Source organism: Ascaphus truei, chromosome 9, assembly GCF_040206685.1.
Source record: "Ascaphus truei isolate aAscTru1 chromosome 9, aAscTru1.hap1, whole genome shotgun sequence".
Lineage (NCBI taxonomy): Eukaryota > Metazoa > Chordata > Amphibia > Anura > Ascaphidae > Ascaphus > Ascaphus truei.
The window spans coordinates 59901148-59925917 of NC_134491.1; the positions used below are offsets into that span (position 1 = coordinate 59901148).

The 24770-nt window shown below is 48.1% G+C and overlaps 1 protein-coding gene across 1 annotated transcript; it reads right to left on the bottom strand.

The window, feature by feature from the left end:
- Window positions 1–814: 814 nt before the first annotated feature.
- SLC41A1 (solute carrier family 41 member 1) lies at window positions 815–24418 on the bottom strand. Its single transcript, XM_075615147.1, is given in 16 exon segments — window positions 815–2945; window positions 3867–3883; window positions 3886–3957; window positions 3960–3989; window positions 3992–4012; window positions 4337–4402; window positions 4405–4470; window positions 5132–5211; window positions 5418–5565; window positions 6028–6112; window positions 6114–6179; window positions 6181–6194; window positions 9158–9302; window positions 18615–18686; window positions 20407–20514; window positions 23860–24418. Coding segments are annotated over 16 exon segments (1542 nt in total). The 5' UTR covers window positions 24226–24418; the 3' UTR covers window positions 815–2759.
- Window positions 24419–24770: the final 352 nt, after the last annotated feature.

Consider the following 24770-nt stretch of genomic DNA (forward strand, 5'->3'; position numbering starts at 1 on the left):
CGCGGGCCAACAGGAAGCCGCGAGGGATGACGTCACATCTTCCTATTGGCCCGCGTGGCATTTAATCCGCCATTTTGTTGTTCGGCACACAGTTCCCTGGCTGCAGAGATGCCGGCGCCTCATTCGGAGGTAAATATCTCCGGCAGTAGGGGGTCCCTGGAGCAGAAATCAACGCAGTTAATCTCCAGCAACCCTCCTGCTTCAATCCTTTAATACAACTTGTATTTTTTTGTTTAAGTCCCACAGTGCTACGTGTTTTGCTGCTTTAATGCTCTGTGCAAACTTATTATTATTATTATTATTATTATTATTAATATGGCAGACTGACCAAGCAGTTGTCTCGAACAAGAGCAGCGCAGATATATTTTGTGTTTCAGAACAACCGTTTTAAACTGAAGGTCAGATACTGGGGGACGGTAGAGTTGGGGTTACAGGTCTTCTTGCAATGCGTAAATATTGTGAGACTGCAATTAACCCCTTAACTACCAGATGGGCTCTAAATCAATGATTTACCAGCCCCTCTTGCAGAAAAGGAGTTAATGTATCTACAGCTCTGCAACAGAGGGCCCGTTTTATTTATTTAAAAAAAAAGGAGTTTTACATGAGCTTTTTGAATGATTAAATCACAAACCTCCAGTCTCGTCCCCTCCACAGCCAGGAATAAAACGTGCACGGCCCGGCTGGCACAGAACAGGGTTAATATCCCAATGCAAATTAGAATTAAGAAAATAAAGGACCGTGCAAAATAAATAATTTCTTCCAATTTTCGGGATCAAAAAAAATATATAAAATAGAACCTGTAGATGTATTTAAATAACTTTATTAAATATCTTTATTTCATTAGACAAATATACTTTGATCACACAATCTCGTCGAGTTAACGGCTTGAAATAAATGTTATGCCCCAAAGAGAAATAACGGCTATTATGTGGATTTATAGGGAGTCACAAAATGTGATCGCTGCGGGTGTGGGAGCCCGAAACCCATTCATTTATAATAATAAAATAATAAGTTACCACGCGCTCTGCCTGTAGGATGATATGGAGTATCTACACCACTACTATTAACTACTTTGGCAAATAAATGAAACCTTTTAATCCCAAAGTGCGGCAAGCTTTCTACACCAACTGCTCTCAAACCAGGAGCTCTGCATGGATCAGGTTGTTTGGCACAAGCACCGAGAAAGTTCAGGAGATGGGTTATCATCTCTTAACACTCCCCCTTACCGACCATATGTGGGTGTAATATGTGCTGCTTTCCCAACCTGAAAATATTCTAAAGACTTAAAACTCCCGGACTTCACCCCCATGAAAATGAACACGCTGCGATATCAGGTAGTAATAGTACGACCACACGTTTTATAGTTTAAAAGCCACTTCAGAAGCACAGAGCATCTGCAGCCTCTCCGGGTTAAGAGAAACCTCATACCGGACCCGGCTATTAAGTAGAAGATATTGGGCGCCACGTGAAATTCACACGGCAGAAGCAGCCACAAGGGTGTAGACCAGGAGTGGCCAACTGCAGTCCTCAAAGAGCCACCAACAGGACAGGTATTAGGGATATCCCTGCTTCAGCACAGGACCTGTCAGTCATTCTGACTGAGCCACCTATGCTGAAGCAGGAATATCCTTAAAACATGACCCATTGGTGGCTCTTGAAGACTGAAGTTGGCCACCCGTGGTGTAGATACTCCATATCATCCTACAGTGCAGCAGATTCATTTTCAGGGACAGCTACTTCATTTTAACCTGCAACCACCCTAAGAGTTTCTCTAAATCACATAATGCAGGAAGTGTTCACAAAGCGGCTGACATTGATACAAATACCGATCTGATTGGCTTTCCCTAAATAGAACACTATCCTGTGAAACAGGTAGAGCAACAAAATGGGTGAAACACACCAGGATTCGTAAGAGACACCCGACACGCACCTGCAGTGTCACTCCCCGTGACAAAGGCCACGCTCCACTTGTGAATTGGATCAATAAAAAGCAGCAAAATTACAAATAGTACATTTTTGGGGGTTAAACGTGTGCCCTCTCCAGCCGATGTAATAATTTATATCTTATTTAGGGATTTTAAAAGTCAGTTTCTTTTTAACACCAAGTGATTCCAAATGCTATAGTTCGAGCGTGTCATTCACACTTTGCGCATTTTGCACACACTAAGCCACGTTGGTTACTAGAGACCCTGAACACTGATTTATTTTACGAGAGCAGCAATCACTCCCCATCACCATCTCATTTAAACGTCTCTAACTAGCAAAATTAAATTTTGTGGTCCCACACATTATTGTACTTTATATCTAGGGAGTTTTAGAAAAAACAAACAAAAAAAAAAAACACACTATTGGATGGGTTCTTACAAAGGCAGTGAATGGGAAAATAAATAAATTGCATTCACAAGAGCAATGTGTTACACAGGCCTCTCCGGACATGGCACGTTATCTGAACATGCACTAGCTCAGACACAAGAAACAGATCTCTAGGAGGAGGAGATTTACAAGTCTGGTGCTCAGAAGCAGTTCCAGCTGCACAAAGCGCTGGGTTTGGGTTTTGCATCCCAAAGTCGCTCAAAGCTGCCAATGTTGCATCCGCACGTACAAATTGTTCTAGCAGGGAAATTGCACTTGGTTCCGTATAGACAGAGTCGGAGACTCTTTTTTTGCTTCCTCCAGGGTCACTGGTGGTGCCCCCCCTGCTGGTTTCACCAGGAAACCCGGGGTCTAACGCAAGAAGACATCCACTAGGAGTGTCCAACTCAGTCCCCAACATCAGTGTCCCGGTCCCCTATGAGCCACAGCACGTGGAAGCTGAGGGCCAGCAGGCCGGTCCCCAGAAGGTCCCCCAAGGCGGTGAGATAAGGGATGGAGAAGTTATCGGGATTCATCCCTCTTCCCCACATCCAGTGGACCATCCAGTCTGCGATGTACAGGAGAACCAGAACCTGTGGCACAGAGAGGAAGACAGTCACCGACAGTGACACACAGAGGAGCCAGCGCAACAATAAAATACCCTGCACAGCTCTCTAGATCCCCAGGTTGCTTTACACTTCGTTATATTTGTATCAACCATTTCTTATTATCCAATTCTATGAAAAGGTAAAATAAAGTCTGCAATACAATAGCACTCATAGTTACATCATAGAGATGGTTTAAAAATATATATATATCTATGTCCATTGAGATAAACCTGACAGATTTCTTAACTCAAAAAGGTGGGGGGGGGGGGTCTTTAGTTTTAGATTTTGGCCAAACATAATCCCACATCAAAGGGCTACGCCTAAATTCTCATCTTGTCCCTCTCACGTTGAAGCCGCCTTGCCCCTCTAGAGAAGGTCGGGCTCATCCATTTGGATGCAGCGGAATTTCTGTAGCATTTCCATTCACAGTTCCACTCGTTGGAGTTCATACTACTTTTAGCACCAATTTGTTACTGGTATTACTTGACACAAAACGGTCATACAAGAAGAAGTCACCACATCCTACTGATTATATTGTGGCTTCTGATTGGCCTGTGAGATTTGGTGGCCATTTCTCCCCATAATGGGGAGGAAAATGCCAGTAACTAAACCGGTAAGTATCTTGGGATGCCCCAAGCTAGAAAGTGGTTCAGCTCCTCACGGGAAGAGGGTAGGTGAGATTGCCTCTTACAATAAAAGCAATGTCCCACCAGTGCAAATTGTGACCCTCAACACTGCAAGCATTAACCCTTTCTTGTAGGATTAGGTAGCAGTAAGGGGTTCACAAATGCCATGAGCTACAGGGTTTAAATGCAGTGTTGCAGGTCAGGTGTGTGCGGATTGTACACCTTCATGGAGGTTCTGTAGAGCACCGTACAGTTGGACACGGAGCCAAGTGTCACCAACCTGCAGCATCGCAGCCTCATGTAGAAGACCATGAAGATGATCGTCAGGGTTGTGTGCCCGCCCTGCATGGAGCTGATCGTATACAGAAAATCAGGTGCCCGGGGACCACGAGAAGGAAGAGACCCTGGCAGAGCGGGAGTTCACATCTGGGCAGTGAGAAGGGGAGAACCAAACAGGGCAAGGAGAAGAGGGGGGAGGAAGGACATGAAGAAACACACAGCAGTGAGCAAGAGAGCGAAGGACAAGGAGAGAAGAGCGATAATCTACTTTATATCCACAAGCCAGAAGTTCCTTGACAACTAATTGAGCGCTCGGTTGCATTAAATAGGGACCCTCCACTAAATCCCATCACCAACCCCGAGGGGTCTGGACAAACAGAGGTTGCTGTGTAAAACTTGCAGATCAAAGTTTAGTATCAATGCGCAATGGCCATCGCGTGCACGGGTTCCCTCACGCTGTGCGCCACCCACCTGAGCTGAAGAAGGTCCGGCAGGGAGTTGGGCACTTTCTGGGGCCGAATTCAGCACCTTCCTCCAGGTTCCCGACATGTGAAGGTATGTGGAGATGCGACTGGCCTGCACTGCGACAAGGTTACCACCGACCCCTGTAATATAATAATAAAAAAAAATAAAAAAAGGAGAGAGAGAGAGAGAGAGAGAGAGAAAAGAAGGAGAGAGAGAGAGAGAGAGAGAGAGAGAGAGAGAGAGAGAGAGAGAGAGAGAGAGAGAGAGAGAGAGAGAGAGAGAGAGAGAGAGAGAGAGAGAGAGAGAGAGTGAGAGAGAGAGAGAGTGAGAGAGAGAGAGAGTGAGAGAGAGAGAGAGAGAGAGAGAGAGAGAGTGAGGAGAGAGAGAGAGAGAGTGAGAGAGAGAGAGAGTGAGAGAGAGAGAGGAGGAGTGAGAGAGAACATTAAAAATAAAAACGGTCAATGAAAAATCAAATGCCTGGTGCTCAGTATCCCTAGGATCAGGTTATCAGCATTTGCTATCACATTGTAGGCTGCAACTTGAAAATAATTGTGCAGAATCTTGACATAATTTAGGACCTTTGTACAAAATGACATTTTAATCAGCATCTTAAAAATTCCTGCCCCGAAGAGCTTCCAATCCATAATGGTTTGCCAACACCTGTTCTATGAAGAGCCGAATATGCGGCTGGCTCTATATAAAAAGTTATAGATCCCATGGGTGATGTGCAGGTTGCAGGTTAAGGGGGGGAGGTAATGAGGGGGGGTGGGGAGAGAAGGATACAAAAATTAAAATGCTTACCATTGATGACAGGTGTGAACACGGCAATTCCTGCAAAGTTTGGGTCAGACACCGTCTTATCCAAGATCAGCCCCCCCACACTGAGAGAAATAAATAAAAATACAGAATACTGATTTTTGTTGTTAAATCAGAATAGAGTCATTTTAATACCCAGATCGCCACACACAGAACGTTCTATACGCGGCTATCCTAATACTAAAACCCACACACTGCTCCCTCTATTTCTGCGTGAACGCACACACCTGTCACTGCACCTCCCTGCATCGCTCCCCCACCGTTGACTCACCTGCTGATCGCCATGGCGACGACGACCGGCTCCCATCCTGTTGCCAGCACCTCCCGCGTGGCTGGGTTCCTCCTCGCGATCACAAACCAGAGGGGCAGCAAAGCCATGAACAACAAGCAGACCAGCAGGTTCAAGTAGATGCGATGCGCTGTGGGGCGGGAACATGCGGTGTGAGTCTGGGACCAAACCAGGTCTCACTCCCTGCCCATGCAGAGCGTCTTACAGTGATCAACTATAATGATCTTTTAGGTGCCTGCAGAGCATTACTCCCCGCTACCCATAATCCTCCCCCCGGCGGCAGTGTTACTCCCTGCCCATAATCTCCCCCTCATATTACCTGCAGAGTATTACTCCTTGATCACACTCTTCCCCCTCCCCATAATACCTACAGAGTATCACTCCAGGTCCACGTAATCACCACACACCCCCCACCCCCAATATTCCCTGCAGAGTATCACTCCCTTTTCATATCTCCCCCCCCCATAATTCCTACAGTGTATCACTCCAGGCCCATAATTGCCCCCCCTTCCCCCCCAAATATTCCCTGCAGAGTATCACTCCCTGCCCATAATCCCTGCACACCCCTACAGAGCATCGTTCCTGGACTTACTCATCTCCCTATAAAGCCCCCAGCTGATGCCCGATAGCAGTGCCAGGGTAACAAGGTCTCCCAGACTGGCAGCAATGGGCGTGGCCAGCAGCAATGGGCGTGGCCACATTATCCGGGTTGATGCCCAGCTTCTTGGAGCCAAGTATCACCCCCGATCATCACCAGACCTGCGGAGAAGGACAGGAATATTACCCCCGGGCATGCCAGAGGGGCACAGAGCTGAACACCAATACCCTAAATGTTGGAAGGTAGCAAGCACATGTGTATAGTGAATAATGGGGCTCAAACTAGTGCCCATGGAGAACTGATGTGACCCTGGGACTCTCTTCTCCTACCAATTTCAGACTAGTTGCTGAGGCGGCTAAAGCAGGTTTCACACAAACTCACACCTTGAGAAAGGGCATACTGCCCGAAACGCGTTGGTGGACCCCTGCTGTGGCTTAGGGGGGACCTTTTGTCCACTTTTATGTAATAAATAATTTTTGTTGCTGCAAACCGCGAGCCTCCTTCTGTTACCTCTGGCAGTGCACTGCCTTATTTTTCTACCTGTTCCTGCTGCTTACCTAGCAGATTGCACGCCTAAGAAAACATCTGACGTTGGATACTCCAGGAGAAACTAAGTGAGTGCACTTTATGGGTCGCTTTACCCCTTTTTTCTCCTACTATATAATGGGACCTTGGTCTGTACCAATTATCTATGTTGCCGTTGGCATTAGGTACTAGTCCCCTAACCCTATTAGGGCTTCGTTATGCTATATGCTTACATGAAAAGGAGTTTATTCCAACTGCAGTTTATCATATTAAACAGGACTTGTTCTTTCTGATGCACTTGCTTTCTACATACTCTTCACACAAACTCACTTGGAAGTTAAGGTAATGTACATGTATGATACAGATGTTATGCATGAAATTGAAAGACTTCCACTTATTGTAATGTGATTTTACATACAATATGGCCCTCCTATTCCTACTAAAGGTTTTCTGATCCAATCCCTTTGGAGAACTGGTAGAAGAGTCCAGGTGTATAGTGATATCTCATTGCGTGGGTAGTATATTATACACCAGGGCTGGCCTACTGCAGTACTCACAGGCCACCAATATCCCTGCTTCAGCACAGGTGGTTAAATCAACCAAACCACCCCTGGTGTATATATAGTCCCCACATTTAGTTGACACAGACCCAGGTAAATTATTAGCTTCTCTCCGGCCTTTGTTTGCAAAGCAGTTATGATGCCATCATTAGCAAGGCAGATAAATATAGGTAACCAAGGACGTTGAATTCAATATTCAGAGAAATAGGGGATATTTCCATCTTGTAAAAAACATACTATAGGGGGATTATATATCTGTCTAATAAACCAAAACACTGAAATCTAGATAGAGATATATACAAAAAAAAGAAGCGCATAGGAAGAAAAGCATCATTAAAAAAAATAGCCAATCTTTAAGAATTCATCACTTAAAAATATAAATTGCACTCAATGGGGACTGTCTAACTGTGCTCATCTGTAGATAAAGTCCTATCACTGTGAGGCTCTGTTGTGCCTACGCAGGCTTGTAGTTGAAAGTTTGTAGACCTTCACCAACGATGGTATATAAAAAGGTTAGGCCAGTCACCCCTTAATCCACAATGTGTAGCACTCGATGCCTCATTATAGAAGACTAGACATGGTTAGAGACAAGACACTGCACCCCAGAGCTGCTCCAATCATACAGTTACTTCAAAACATCACCTATATGGTTAGATGCATAAATAATGCTTCCGTGTGTGAAACAAGCAGTAACCTTCGCACCCAGGGAGGTGGCATGTGAACACTAATGAACAAACAACAAGTACGCAGACCTACATTCTAAAGCGGTAATTAGAATATCGAATAAAAGACATGTGCACATCAGACTCCGACCTGAACCAGCACCAAGTGACCTGGTGGGATGCCAGCACCGGAGGGTGAGGAACCCAAAACACATCACAGAGGGACGCCGCGGGAGCAGACTGTCAGCAGGCTGTCAGCAGGCGGGCTATGTGTCATCGTTAGTTGCGGGCTACAAAATGTTCACTGTCATAGGACTTCATCTACAGATAAGTACATTTAGACACTCCCCATTGAGTGCAATTTATATTAAAATATTTTTAAGTGATGCATTATTAAATATTGGCCATTTTTTTTTTACAATGCTTTCCTTCCTATACGTTTCTATTCTACTACATTTAGGCATTATTTTGTGGAGGGTTTCAGGGTTCCCTCCTTCAAGAAGCAGCCAGCAGGAGAGATGATACTTATTAATTTGGACTGAATTCATTGCTTTATTGTAAAACATTTACAACCACTGAAGCACTGTTCGGGGGCACACTCTCTAGGGTACGGACACTGATTCAGCCCTACAGACCGCCGTAGTTATGCGACGCACGGATTCCCCTTGTCCAATTGGAAAACGCCAGCTGACGCATGCGCCTGTGAGTAGGACACAGGCGCGTCCTGAACAGCAATACCGGCTCCCGACCTCTACCCAAGTGAGAAAAGGTAGTGCTTCACTTTAAGTACATTTTCACTTTACATACATGCTCGGGACCCATTGCGTACGTTAATGTGGGGTATGCCTGTGTTACATAGTTACATACATGCTCCGGTCCCATTGCGTACGTTAATGCGGGGTATGCCTGTGTTACATAGTTACATACATGCTCCGGACCCATTGCGTACGTTAATGTGGGGTATGCCTGTGTTACATAGTTACATACATGCTCCGGTCCCATTGCGTACGTTAATGCGGGGTATGCCTGTGTTACATAGTTACATACATGCTCCGGTCCCTTTGCGTACGTTAATGCGGGGTATGCCTGTGTTACATAGTTACATACATGCTCGGGACCCATTGCGTACGTTAATGTGGGGTATGTCTGTGTTACATACATGCTCGGGACCCATTGCGTACGTTAATGTGGGGTATGCCTGTGTTACATAGTTACATACATGCTCGGGACCCATTGCGTACGTTAATGCGGGGTATGCCTGTATCTATATATTTTTACCCTTTCATATTGAAGTGCCCCTATTTAAAGATGCCCCAAATCCATCATACAAGCTCATATTCTCTCTCTGACCCTGCACAGAGGGGGCTCTGTTCTCACCTAGCACCAGAGAGGCGATGAATGCAGTGGAGACGCTGCTTGCGCACAGTAAGACCGCGTGTCCCACGAGGAAGTGGCCGTCCAGGATCCAGCCAAAGATAACCGCAGCTATGGAGGCCAGGAACCCCACCACGGTAGCATGTACCTGGGAGGGAAGAGAGGGTTATGAATGGTGGGCAGCAGGAGTGCATACTTCCACTGAACCTATACAGACCAAAGCCACCCTATTAGCCGAGTCAGTCTCTCGTAGGACCACAGTGTACTAAAGGCAGCACATCTGGGTGACCGGTGCTTTTTCTACCCAAATCTGACACCTATATGGCGAGCAGAGACTTGAGAGAAGTTTGATTTCCTCTAGCTGCTCCCTTTTGCCTGTCTTCACTTTGTTAGCAACAAGTTTGCACAGGCAAAACCCCCTCTCACCTTTATTGGCCACCTGCATTGGATAAGGGTAATAAACACTTGAATGACAAACACTCCCCCCATTCGGAGACCCGGGGAAAAAGAAAAGTGTATTTGCAATTATTTTTTTTTTTTTTTTTTAATTTTTTATTTTATTAGGCAATCATATTTTTACAGAGTGTTGACAATACAGTAATGCAGAGTATGGGCCTAATACATCTTTTTTCTTTTTTTAACTGAAGGGAAAGAAGAAAGGCTCAACGTCCCCCCTGGCCTTAGTTGGTCCATCGGGGCGGCGTGAGTGTAGAAACAGAAAAAGGGGATGGGGAGGGGAGTGGGGGGGGGGGGAAGGGGTACGACCAAGACAGGTCTTACTCTCCTACTCCTTGTCGGCTCTTGGCTGTGTCGTGGCATTTTATCTACTTCTGGGTTATTATGGGTGAGTTCGACGTAAAAGAGTCATATGGGTTTCCCATGGGTCCCAGATTTTATTAAATGTGAAGGAAGACCTTTTCAGGAAGGCTGACAGTCTTTCCATGTCCTTTACTGTTTGTACTCTTTGTATTATTATTTGTTTTGAGGGAGGAGACACCTTCTTCCAGGCCGCAGCCACCGCACATCTAGCCGCCGTTAGGATGAAGGAGACTAATTTTCTCGTTGGCCGGTCCAGGTAGTCTAAGGGCCTGGCCAACAAGTAGGTCAGCGGGTCAATAGGTATTGTGAGGTCTGTGACCTCCTCTATTAGTTTTTGTGTTGTTTCCCAGAATTTCTGAATTTCCGGACATGACCACCATATGTGGGCCATGTCCCCCTTTTGACCGCAGCCTCTCCAACATAGGTCGGATGCCAGTGGGTAGATTTGATTTATTCTAACTGGAGTAAGATACCAGCGGAACAGTATTTTATATATATTTTCTTTGATTGTAGTACATATGGAAGTTCCTGGAGCATTTTCCCAAATACTTTCCCAGTCCTCTCGGTCTATAACTATATCCAATTCTGCAGCCCAATGCTGCATATAATCATGAGTGGGGGGGGTCTGTGGCCCTTTCCAGTTCTATACAAATTTGTGTTATTAGACCTCGTTGGTGGCCTGCTTCTCTGCATAGCCGCTCAAACCCTGTGAGAGGGGGAAATTCCAACGTTGGGGACAATGTTTGGATAAAGTGCCGAATTTGTAGGTACTTAAAAACATTTAATCCTACCATTTCATATCTGGTTTGAAGATTTTGATAGCTCAGGAACTTCCCAAAGCTCAGGAGGTCGGCTACCGCCCTGATGTTTTTGGTTTTGAATTGGTCGAATTGCCTGGGCTCACATCCAGGAGGAAATTTTGGATTTTCGTGAATTTGTATTAGTTGAGATTGGGGTGTGGTGAGCTTAAATTTGAGTTTGCATTTCGCCCAGGTCTCCCAGGTGTGTCTCATCGGGCCTAATTTGAATTTGCTATTCTGCATGTCCTCTCTACTCAGTGACCAAAGGCAGGCCGGCAGTGAAGGCGTCCCGGCATATTGTGTCTCTATGTCTAGCCAGCCATACTGGTGTGGGCTCGCGTTCCAGACTACCACCTGTCGCAATTGGGCGGCTAGGTAGTACTTTGTGATGTCCGGGACACCCATTCCTCCTCTCCTCCTTGGAGCCAGGAGGACTGTTCTCGGGACTCTGGGTTTTTTACCCTGCCAAATGAATTGGAAGATTATTTTTTGGATGTTTTTCAATTCTGAGCCAGGGATGTGGACCGGGAGGGTCTGGAAATAGTATAACAATCTAGGGAGAATATTCATTTTAACTGAGATCATCCTCCCGATCCATGATATTTGGTATCCTCCCCATTTCCCTAGGTCTTGCTTTATTTTTTGGAACAACGCCGGATAGTTATGCTGGTACAATGTTTGGTAGGTCCTCGATATCTTGACTCCCAAATATTTGATACAAGAGGAGCTCCAACGGTAGTTAAAATTTAGTTTGAGGAGTTGCACCTCTGGCTCTGGCAGGCTTAGATTCAGGGCTTCTGACTTATCAGTATTTATTTTATATCCCGAGATTTTTCCAAAGTCTCGGAGTTCTTTTTGTAGATTGGGGAGGGAGATTTGAGGATTGGTAAGGGTTAGGATGACATCGTCTGCGAATAGGGATATTTTGTGCTGCCTGTCTCCAATTTCTATTCCCTGGATGTCTCTATTGAGTCTTATAGCCGAGGCCAGTGGCTCTATTGTAAGTGCAAAAAGGAGAGGAGATAGGGGGCATCCCTGTCGAGTTCCGTTGGTAATCTCGAATCTCTGGTTATTGCCCCCTGGTAATTTTATTGTTGCTGACGGGTTTTGATATAATCTACGGACCCCCTCTAGATATGCGTCTTTGAAGCCAAATTTTCGCATAGTTTGGTCCAGGAATTGCCAGTTTATTCTATCGAACGCCTTCTCTGCGTCCAGGCTTAACAGTAGTGCTTTGGTCCCTGTGAGGTGGACATGATCGATAATATCGATTATCTTCCGAGTATTGTCTGAGGCTTGTCTGCCTGCGACAAATCCTACTTGGTCTATGTTGATTAATCTCGGTAAGATGGGGTTCAATCGATTTGCTAATATTTTACTATACAATTTGAGATCACAGTTGAGTAGGGAGATTGGGCGATAGCTTCCACATTGCATCGGGTCTCTACCTTCCTTATGTATTATAGCTAGATTGGCGAGAGACATTGATTGAGGGATTTGGTTCCCTTCCATAAAGTGGTTAAAGGTGTTTAGGAGATGCGTGGAAAGAATGGGCAAGAACCTTTTGTAATAGACGTTGGTGAACCCGTCAGGGCCAGGAGACTTTGTGACCTTCAGCGTTTTGACCGCCTCTTCCAGTTCCTCTTTTGTAATCTTGGAATTGAGGACTGTGTTTTCCTCCTCTGTTAGTGTGGGGAGGTGGCATTTGTCTAGATATTGCTTAATGAGTTCTGGAGCTATTGGCTCCGGTCGCCCATTTTTGGATCTTAAGTTATAAAGAGCGGTATAATAATTTGTAAATTCTGTTGCGATTTTGTTATCGCTATACTGAATCTCACCAGACCTACTCTTGATCGCCGTTATTTGTGATCTTTTTTGTACCCCTCTTAATTTGCTGGCCAAGAGCCTGTCGGCCTTGTTACCCTTATCATAGTATTGTTGATTGGTCCATTTGAGGGCCTTTTCAACATCCTCCAGCTGAGTTTGCTTAAGTTTTGCTCTGGCTGTTAATAAAGTTTTGTATAGTTTTTTCGAGGGGTTGGTTTTGTGGGCCTGTTCTATTGTTTTAATATTGTCCGTTAGTTCCTTGATTAGGGTTTGGCGGGCTTTTTTCCTGTGGGATCCGATGGAAATGAATTTCCCTCTGATAGCTGCCTTATGGGCTTCCCACAGGATTGCTGGAGAGGAGACTGTTCCTGTGTTGAGAAGGAAATAGTCCTTAAGTGAGGTTCTTATTTCCCTCTCTATTTCGGGATGGTTTAATAGGGAATCGTTCAGTCTCCAAGAGTAATTTGTTGTTTTCTCAAAGGGTATTGAGAGCGTCAGGGTGATTGGGGCATGGTCGGACCACGTGATTGAGCCAATGTCTGATTCAATGGTTGCCGCCATCACGTTTTTGGTGACCAAGAAGTAGTCAATCCGGGAGTAGGTCTGGTGGGGTGCTGAGTAAAAGGTGTAGTCTCGCTGGCCCTGATGTTGGGATCTCCAAGTATCTACTAGGGAGAACTCGCTTAGGATATCCCTGAACCTTTTCCCTGTGATTTGGGAGTGGGTTGTACGGGGGGGACCCTTTGTAGTTGATCTGTCCTCGGTGGGATTTAAGACCATGTTTAGGTCTCCTCCCACTATCATCGACGACAGATATCCTGGGTCAACGCCCCCGAGAACTGATTGTAAGAATTCCGTTTGGTTCTCGTTTGGTGCGTATACATTGATCAGAGCAATAGCCGAGCCCGCTAAAGAGCCATATACCACTAGGAATCTACCCTCTGGGTCCTCTGTCGTTTTGGTATGATTAAATGGGGTGCCCTGCCTGATTAGGACAGCTACACCCCTCTTCTTACTACTAAATGATGCAAAAAAGCATGTTGGGAACACTTTTTTGAATAAATTTGGGGGGTCTTGTGATGTGAAGTGGGTCTCCTGCAGGAATATGATGTCTCCTCCTGATTTTTTTAAGTCCTGTAAGGCTAGTCTGCGCTTTCTATTATTTTGTAACCCTTTGACGTTCAATGACCGAACCTTAATGGGGGCCGTGGTCGTCATTGTGGGTTGTTTGTTTTTTGCTGTGTGGGGTCTTGGGACCTCCTCCTTCCCACTGGGAGGGGTCATGCATGTGGTTGTTGGGGGTTTGTCGTAGTTAGTTTTTTGTTTTCCCTAGGGGCGGGGTGGGGGCTCTTTAGACTTCGTTTGGAGGGTGGGCAAGGCCTGTCAAGGAGGGGGGAGGGGAGAGGGGGGGGGAGGGGGATAGATCTGCTGGGACAGAGCCAGCAGATAAAGAAGAGATAGAATTTGGGCCCTGTCGGGTCCCAACATGTTGCTGCCAGGTCTCAATGTGACCGGCATTTTGGGCAATACGTGCCCTACTGGGGTGGGTCCGGTGCAACAGTGGCTTGTGCGCAACAGGGAGGTCCGGACCTTTTGTTGCTGACGTGATGCGCCTTGCCCCTCTCAACCCTTTTGTTCTAATTCTACGATCTATCCTATAAAACTTTGAGCGGGGACAGGGTTGATAGGGGAGGGAGGGGGGGGGGGGAGTGGAAAAGTCCTCAGGGGGACTAAAGACGTGTGGGAGGGATGGGTAAACCTTGTTCAGGAACCTTGTGACATTGGTCCTCAATGTTGGGCTCTGAAATAAACAACCATACTGAACCATTTCAATACCCTTGGGTATCTTAAACACTGTAACAACCATTAATGTATAACATTTTCATTTCCCTATCATGCAGTGACGAGCTATGTTGTTCCTGCGAGCTCGCAGGACGGGGCCCTCGCCAGGGGCACTCGGTCAGTGTCGCCCTTGGGCGTTAGGTAGAGCAGGCTTTCTTGCCTCCCTCTTTAAGCTCTGTTGCCAGCCCTCGTGTTTCCTTCTCGGAGTGCTTAGGCTACCTTGTGAGTCGCGTGCGGTGGGGTGGGGGGAGGGCGGGCTCGGGGAAGGGGGGGAGGGAGGGGGGCAGGGGAGGTGGGAGGGAGGGAGGGGGGGAGGTGGTGGGAGGGAGGGGAGGGACAGAATGGTGAGGGAGGGTGGGCAGTGGAGGGAGGAGGGGAGGGGGAAATGGGGAGGAGAGGTGGGTAGGGGGGGGGGAACGGCAATGGGGAGGGGAAGTGGGGAGGGACGGGGGGAGGTCGCGCGCCACCCGTGCGGGTCAAATAGGGACGCTCCCTTCTGTTCGGTTTCATGCTCCGCCTTGGAGGCTTCTCATTGTTCACTCTCTATTGCCCCCCCAGGGGTCGTATCTATTACCCATCTCCTTCTCTGTCAACCTTGTGACCTCCTAGGTGGACACTCTATCGATGGCTTGATGTGGCTTGGGCCCTCTGGTTAGGTCGTGTTGTTTTCTTATAGGCCTTTCGTCAGGACAGGCTGGAGAAGTAGGTGAGGTGGCAAGGGGGGCCTCGGGCGGAAGGGGGAGGGAGGGTGGGGGGGGCGGAAGGGGGAGGGAGGAGAAGGGGAAGGGTGGGGCAGGGAGGGGGGGGAGGAGAGGGGGGGCAGGGGGTGGGGGAGAAGGGGGTGGGGGGGGGAGAGGGAGGTGGGGGGGGAGAGGGGGGGGAGAAGGGGGGGGGGAGATGGGGGTGGGGGGGGAGAGGGGGGGGAGAAGGGGGGGGGATTCTTTTCTCGCTGCTTTTTGGGGGCCGCGTCCCCTCTCTTAGGCTTTTGTGTCGCATGTTTACAACATTGTGTATAATCTGGACTTCGATTCAGGCCAGCTCGAGGGAGGAGTTGGTAATTGGCAGAGGTACATGCATCTTCTTCAGGTAAGGGGGGGGTGGGGGGGGGGGAGGTGCCGGGGGGAAGGAGAGGGGAGGGGGGTGGGGAGTAGGGGAGAGGGGAGGGGGGGGGGATAGGTGGGGAGGGGGTGCCTGCATCTTCTTTAATATAGCCTCTCCCTCCTTATACACTGTGAGGTAGGCAGAGCGGTATACATGCTTGTTACATTTTGATAGATCTTCCGCATACAGCGAGTCTTAACCTGTCATTTTGTGTGCTTTGCCGTAAGGGGTGGGCCCCGCTGCGGCTCCCAGGCCAGCCCCGGCGTCCCCCAGCCTAACACCTTAGGTAGGCTCCCTATCGAATATAGTTTCTTATTGGGTATGGGGGGAAAAAAGGGGGGGGGAGGAGGGGGAGGAGGTAGGGACATGGGGGGGAGCACGGGAACACAAGGGGGGGCTAGCTCCGGTAGCAGTTGTTGTGCTAGACATGTCTGTGCTCTGGTTTAGTGGCAGGTAGGCCGCCAGTGTGATCAGAATAGGCCCTCAGCTCATTGGCCGTGGGGGTCTGTCAAACCATGCCAGGCGCCTGTCTCTTTAAGAGCTCTGGTTTCGGGGCTTGTGGGGCGCTGTACTCACGATTGCGGGGGGGGATCAGTTCTCAGTCTCCGCCTTTCGGCCTTTTACCTCCGCGGGCAACAGCTCCGCGGCCTCCGTCCTTAGGCCTCCAGGGACTCCCCCCCCCCCCCCCATGGGCAGGAGGGGGATCCGGGAAGTGGCCAAGTGGGGACGCAACACGGGGGGGGGACAGGCGCAACCCCCTCCAGCCTCCCCCCCCCCCCCACACGCCCACCGAAACCCCCCCGCCCCGAGGACCGGGCCCGGTAGCTGATCCGGGGAGCCGGGGGGATCCCGGCTGCGTCGGCGGCCATCTTTCATCTGCCTCTCCTCTGTTGCTCCCCCAGGAGCCGATGGATCCTTCCAAAGATGGCCGCACAGCTTGCTTCAAGGGCGTTTGGTGCTTTGGGGTCGTATGTCCATTCCGTCCGTCTGGCTTCGGGTCTCCGGGGCCTCCGTCGCCCGCACTGCAGGGTAGGGTCTGATTAGGGCTGAACTTACAACTGGGAACAAGGGAACAAAGGTAAGTCCTGAGCTTTTTATCTCTGCTGCAGCCGTTGGCCTGCCAGGCGCTGCGATGCTCTCACAGTGGGACCGTCAGCGTCCCTGCTCTGGGTCTCGGATGTGTCTGAGTCCCACGCCGGGGGGGGGTCGAGGCCCACAGCTTTGGCTAGGCGGGTCATCTCTGTGGGGTGCCTGATTGTGAGGAACTTCCCGTTTCGGTTCACGATCAGTTTAAACGGGAAGCCCCACTTATATTTAATCCCTTGGTCCCGCATTAGTCTGGTTAGTGGTTGGAGGTCTCGTCGCTTGTCTACCGTTATCTTTGACAGGTCATTATAGACCTGGAGATGGTCGTCCCTGAATGTTATAGGCTCTTTTGCTCTGCTGGCCTGCATGATCTTTTCTTTGACCGTGTACCTGTGGAGACGCGCTATGACGTCTCTTGTCCTGTTTGGGTCGTCTGAACGCGGTCCTAAGGTGCGGTGGGCCCGGTCCATCTCCAGGTCTTTTACTTCCAGATCGGCGCAGAGAGATGTGAACAGGTCAGTGAGATATGCCTGCAGCTGGCTGGGGAGGACAGACTCAGGGATGCCTCTTAGCCTGATATTCTGCCTTCTATCACGATTTTCGTGATCCTCCAGAGTGTCTTTTAGAGTGTTTATCTCCCGTCCCAGCCTGAATATCTCGTTCTCTGCGACCGATTGTGCCTGGTGTGTTTCCCCCATTTTTACTTCCAGAGCGGTCGTGCGTTCGGTTAGGCCAGTGATTTCTTGGCGCAGTTCCGTTACCGCTGCTCGCAGGTCTCTCTGGATGGACACGTGCAGGCTATCCAGCATGTTTTTCATCATGCCTTGGGTAAGGGTAGCTTCAGGGTTAGGCGAGTCCTCTCCTTGATCGCGATCCTGGGCCTGTGGCCTTGTGCCTCGTGTGTTTGAGGTGCCGGCGCCATCGTGTGATTTGCCGGCCCCCTCAGCATGTTTCTGTGAGGGGGAGAAGAACTTCGTAACCCCTTGTGCGGGTTGCGTTTTTTGTTTGGAACTCATCCCTGCTTGTTCCGGCAGCAGTTACTGGGATTTTGGGGGTCTGGGGGTTGGGGGGGAAGGCGCTTTTAGCTAGGTTTGGTTATCAGGGTCCACGGAGCTCCTGTCTTACACAGCCATTCCTGTTGGCGTCCTGGACACGCCCCGTATTTGCAATTATTAAGGAAACTAAAAGCAGTCAAATCTTTGCTACTAGCACAATGACACCCAGGACTGCCGTTAAATCCAAGGTCGTAGATATGTTAAATGAGTTAAAATTAAGCCAGTTTGTAACTGAATATTTAAATTTTGTTAATGCTTGCAAAAAAAGGGCTAGAATTCAAGATACACTGTTTATCTCTGCCTTATCCTGTTCCCTTCTCCAGTTGGCTATGGATATCATTTTGGATTGACATATTAGGGTAAACCACAACCTCCCCCGATTCAGAGACTGCGCTTAGTTAGTGCGTGCACCAAAGTAAACAAAAGGTCGTTTTATATCTAGATCACAATAACACCAACACCACCACCACCAACACCACCAACACCACCAACACCACCACCACCAACACCACCACCAACACCACCAACACCACCACCACCAACACCACCACCACCAACACCACCAACACCACCAACACCACCACTACCAACACCACCACTACCAACACCACCACTACCAACACCACCAACACCACCACCACCACCACCACCAACACCACCACTACCAACACCACCACTACCAACACCACCACTACCAACACCACCACTACCAACACCACCACTACCAACACCACCACTACCAACACCACCACTACCAACACCACCACTACCAACACCACCACTACCAACACCACCAACACCACCACTACCAACACCACCACTACCAACACCACCACTACCAACACCACCACTACCACCACCACCACTACCACCACCACCATTCAGTGGCACCCACTCACACAGGGCGGGTGTATCGCAGGCAGTACCTACCTGTACCAGTGCTATATTGCCGGTGATCATTGCCCACTTCTCCTTGGCAGTTTCCATCTGTCCGAGGTTTACCTGCAGGCACAGAACACGAGTTAACCCCTTACCATCTGTGAACTACTAGGGCGTTCATCAGCGTACGAGTCGTGGACATGGTTCCTAGCACCCCACAGCCCTGCTTATATAGATTATTTAAATCACAAACCATGACAAAAATTGTAAGCTCTTGTGCAGTCAATTGAAACCATTATTCCACCTCACACTCACGGATATTCATTTTCCCGATGGAATTTCTGTGGATACTGGCAAAACTAATCCCTTACAGGTTTTGCAGCGTCCTAAGTCACCGTGTCCTAAATATTGGACTTCTGTGTCAGGTGAACCTCAGATATGACCAGGTCACACTGACCAGAACGAAGCGACAGATAGCCCAACATTGAAGATAAGCTGCAGGGACATTGGGCACTGTAGCCTTGCCCCCTTATGCCTACAGTGGTCTGAGCAGCCCCGATGAGGCTGCCCGTTCTGCTCCGGTGATACTACCAACAGGTACGAACTCTTCCAGCTTGTGGCGCTCTGGGAATAAGGGGATACATCATTCAGTGTCAGGAGTAAATCTTAGCGCTAAATAAAACCACCAAGTTAAGCGGAGGTCAGTTAGTTGGATGAGACGTGATCAGCATCTTCCAACTTGGTCCGATTTCCAGTATCATCATCATCTGCCTATGCCGGCAACCCCTCCAAATTTTTTTTTTAGATTGCAAGCTCTTCTGCCTACAGAACACTATTACGTACATTGCAATACCATAAGAAAATAAATACATGAAGCCTTCATCAGGAGAAACAGAACTGCAGAGGCTGTAAACATTGCAGGGTTATAAAAGCAGTTCTTGGTATAATAGAGTGAAAAAGATAAGCCAGGCGCTAAAAACGCAAAACAAACCAATATCCAAGTTATACAACAAACTACAATAACAGTCGTGAAAAAAATATTTAAAAAAAAGAAAATTAAAAAAACCTGTCACTATACCTTCTAGCTGCTGCTTCTCCTCATATACTGTAGTATCTCGGAGGAAATCCTGACCAAGATTACATGTGAGGAGATTTCAGCCCCGGATGGGGTGTATGAAAATGCAGTTACCAAATCTTAAAGGCCCCTACAAGGAGCTCAAGAGTGGAATTGGTCTTATTTCTTAGAGAAACAACTGGCTGCATTGAATTATTACACTTTTCTTTTTTCTATGTACAACTGCCCTACATTTCTACAAGAACATCACTTCAAGGGAATCCCTTTAAGGGGATGCAGCAGCTAGAAGGTAGAGAGACACACACACACACACACACACACACACACACACACACACACTTTTGCCCGGTTCTTTGTCTTATTATTAAGCCATCCTTAATCAAAACAGAAACACACTAATTGAGTGTTCCCAGAGAAAAGCAAAACCTAGAACAAGGGGTCTTGCTTTGGACTTGCCATGTTGAAATGCCTCCAAACAGGGGTGCGCAAACTGGGGTGCACGAGATTCTCTGCAGGGGGCGCTCTTCCAGGGCATTTAAATTAAATGCAGGGGAAGCGGTCAAGGCCTCTGTAACTCTCTCTTACCTTGTCTCAGATGACTTCTGATGACACGTCGCCATGGCAACACGGCGTCAAATGACACCGCGTGGTCACGTGACATCAGAAGCCTAGGTAAGGGGGGGAGGGGGAGAAGACATGGGGAAAAGATTGCACACCCCTGCAGTGTAACACACACCCCGAGTTACGTTGCAGCACTGAGCGACTCACCGCGGTTGACAGCCGAGAAGCCAGAGTCATTTCCAGGTTCCCCTTCAGCCCCAGCACAGCCGGCACCAGGATAAAAACCTCGGTCACTTCCTTGAAGACTGTCCAGTGCTGAAAAGGAAGGAAAGTCAGAAAAAGCCCACCTTCCAAACATCGCAGGGGGCAGCTAGGTCAGAAAACAGGCTTCTGTGGTTTGTCTCCTCCTGCAGCGTTGTGTTGTCATGGAGACCCAACGTTACATGATAGTGATGCCATAGGACACGTTGCCATAGCGCAACATCCCATGCCGCCGTGACGATGCACGAGGGCCGCACTTCAATGAATCACCTGGGCTGGCAAGCAAGTACCCTCACCTACTTCTACAGGGGGGTGGGGCCCACCACCAGCATGCTGCCTTGGGCCTCGCTATTATTATTAATATGTGATCTACATAGATTTTTACAGAAAACCGGTATATTGCATTGTAGGATTGCCTGGGTGCCCTTCCAGATGGAGACAATACAGGTTAGGAAACAGGCACACGCAGGACTTGTTAATGAAACCCTGATAAAGTGTCCCAAGAAAAACCCGTAACGTTTGTATAATGAAGGATCCGCCTTGTTCCCCCGTACAAGCTCCACAAGTGTTTGTTTCTCGGCGAGTGCAAAAAATAAAATGACAATCTAAACAACAAAATGTCAAAATATATTTTAACCCTTTCGCTGCCTGTAATGCGCTGAAGGCCCCTCCTGGCAGCAAAGCGGTTAAGCCTTTTAATGCCACTTCCAGGAGCAGCATGGGAAGTTTTCCATATGACATTCTCGGAATTCGATCCAGCGGGAGCTGGCACAGCACGGGTCAGTGACTCATTTCCCCCCTCTCCCTGCACCCCTCCTACGCCCACTCTCTCCTGGCTCAGGACGGGAGGCCTCGTGCCAAAACAGAGATTCGGCCACATGGAAATTAAAAGTGGCTGGACCCCCTTCCTCTTTGAGACGGGGCACAAACTGGCAAACTGAAGTCACAAAGAACAAAGACTAAAAAATGGTAGGCCGCCAATATTAATACTTCCCCGCGCTCCGTGTTCTCTTCTGTAAAGCAGGGGTGCTCAACTCTAGTCATCAAGCACCCCCCCCATCAGGACAGGTTTTCAGGATATCCCTGCTTCAGCACAGGTGGTTCAATCAGAGGCTCAGACAAAGACTGAGTAACCTGTGCTGAAGCAGGGACATCCTGGTCTGTTGGGGGGGGGGGGGGCTTGAGGACTGGAGTTTAGCACCCCGCTTACAGGTAACTTTCAAGAGGGTGGCAGGCTTCAATACAGAACCAAAGTTCTGGTACTCGCTGGGTCCATTATCTGTTAAACGTCCTAGCAAGGACCAAAACATCGATACTTCACACTTCTGTAAATTACCAGCAAGTACCTACAGAAACAGTACTGCTCCCAGTAACACGCTATTTTACAGTAGCGCTATTGAAAACAATGGTTTAGGAAGTCACGCACCAATTATTTAGCGTCAATGAGGGTAATCACATCTGCTACACCTGTTCCAGATCCCCCGTAGGGCCGCGTGCAAAATAAATATACACTCAGACTCCAATCTCTTTCGACATCATAAATACGGTAGATTTTAAAATTCTAGCACAACGTACGATGTAAGGGTGGGTGGGGGGAGAACAGGAGTTTCACCAACACAACCCCCTCCATTAATAATATTACTGTTCACGGTTTAGTTCCCGTTTTTAGAGTATAAATAGATATTGTATAAACCTCTGTGTGCCGAGATCACCCCAATGTATACTGGCTTAGCAGGTCTTGTAATTAGTTTTAGTACAGCTACTCGAAGGCAATTTTAGAGCAATGCACTGCAGCCAGGCGGTGAAGGGGCTAACATCCTATTAAAAACATAAACTTGTATATTGGGTGGGGGGTGTCACGCACACAGCTACATATGACAGGGACAACCATGGAAAGATGACAGAGACACGTGTCATGGAATAGGTCAACGGACACGCAGTCCAAACTCCCGATCAAGGTGATATGATCCTGCATGTGGCAGGATACGTGTCAAACAGCTCACCAGCAGGACACCCCCTTCCCCTCCCTCCCATGCAAGGAGAGATGTGTATCAAGGTAAAAGTAGTGCAAAGAACTACCCCATATTTATCAACGAGAAAAACCCCATGGAAAACAATAGGATTTTCTCTTTCACACGTCTAGAGCAAGGTTCGTGCCCCAGAATCGCACCACTTGTTACGCACGCACGTCTGTGTCTGAAACATAGACTTGGTCCTTCCTAGGACAAAAAGGGCCAAGGACAGTCACATGTTTAATAGGTTGAAATGCATCAGACTTATTTGATATAATAGTATATGCAGCATGATATCCTATAAATCAGGTTACAGAAAACACATTGAAACTATATTATTTAACGGCAAAATCACTTTAGCACCCTCCTGGCTGTGTAGGTCTAGGGCGCACAGAAAAGTATTACAAATGTTTGTATTCCACTAGTCCTTCGAAGAAAATTAAATGCCACCCCTGCACATTTCTAAAGTGATAGAGCATACTGTCCCCGTCATCTCACGTAATGTAGCCGCATGTCACACCGGCCTCTCTCATGCAGAAAAATACGCCATAGGAAGAGAGGCAGTTTGGTAAAAAGGTTATGGAAGGGAAGGGGCAGATTAGACCCCGCACGTGCCCACACCAACTTCCACCAGTTACATGGCAAGTTTATACCGATAAATGCAGAAGCTATACACACACACACACACACACACACACACACACACACACACACACACAATGTCAATGCAGATCAAAAAGTCAGAACAAGGAATTTGCTAAATTAATTTACCTACTGTAGAGATTTAAGATCTGCCTCCTGGAGTGAGAAGGGGGTGAAAAATGGCAGCCTTATCCTCTTACAGGAAACCTTGTTTGTCCAGCCCACACACAGAGGAATAAGTAGGAGCCAAGGTACTCTAAAGCTATCCATGCCCAAACAAACATTCTACGCCTGCAAATTATTCTACAAGAGCTCTTGATCTCAAATTCGGATATTGGACACCAAATCTTTCAGAATCCAAATTCTGGGCATTAAGGTCGCAGAATATTGCACCACATTCCAACATTAAAATCCCCAGATTGTAAGCCCTTGGGGGCAGGGCCTCCCTATGCCTTATGTTGTCATTAACATGTTGCGCTTAACCCCATTGTTTGACAATATAAAAAAGGTACAGAGTACAACACACACACACACACACAAAGTACACATTATTTACTGAATCAACGCAATGAAAATAAAAAAACTTTTCCCCTTTACGAAAAAAGCAGATTTGCCAGCTTATTTTTTTTTTTAAATAAAATGCATATCAAATACATGACAGTTTTTAAACAATATATAGTAATCGTTTGGTAGTCTGTGACCCTCCAGCAATGCCAACTGTGACGGTTACATTGTTACCTCTCACCTGCACAATGTCCAACACCATTCCTGCAGCCACCATGCCGAAGCCAGCTAGTAAGAAGGGGAAGAGAACCTGAAGTCCTATTGAGAAGGTTGTCTCTTTCAGCGCCACCACCGTGTCAGGCGCTGGGTATATGGTGAGGTCGTCACCCTCGCTGCTCTCGCTCCCGTTGTCTAGCAGAGCATCCTCCTCCTGAATCCCCTTGGTGTTGGGTCGGGACTCTATAACCGCCACCTCATCTCGCCCCAGGAACGTCGGGATGCCCATCAGATGGTCGTGATCTGTGTCCAACTCCTGACAGCTCTCCGGAGCTGAGTGGGCCACCCCGTTAGTGGGACACTGGTCCCTGAGTTCCGTAATAGGTGGCATGGTGGCAGCTTCTAGCACACCCTGCGGCGGACACACCACCTGCCCCTGGAGGGCAATGCTCGCCCGCTATCTGGGGCGAGCCCGCCGGTAAAACAGCCCCTCTTGGCTGTGAAGACTGAAGAGACAGGAGCTCTCCCCATTAAGCACCCAAGTGGGGACTGGAACAGGGACTCGAGTGACACCACCCCCCCCCCCCCCCCCAAATAACGTGGAACACGACAGCACCCCCTCTCCTAAAACCTATATAAGGCCTGTGGCAGTGATACTTCGTCCTGGTAACTGTACTCTCACCTACCAATTAAATAAATAACTTAATTTAAAAGATGACGTTGAATTGGGGAGGAGCGCCAGGGGCAACACAATGAAATGACAGACTCGTCAGTAATCACTCCCAGGTCAGGAGAAGATCAGCATGAATAGCAGGTGTTGTGAGTCTTCGGAAAAGGTCAGCAACAGAGAGCTGGTTAGTCTAGAACAACAGGATCCAAACTTGTGGAGGAAACGTCCTGACTTCACAACTCTGAAAAACAAAGAAATACAATCTT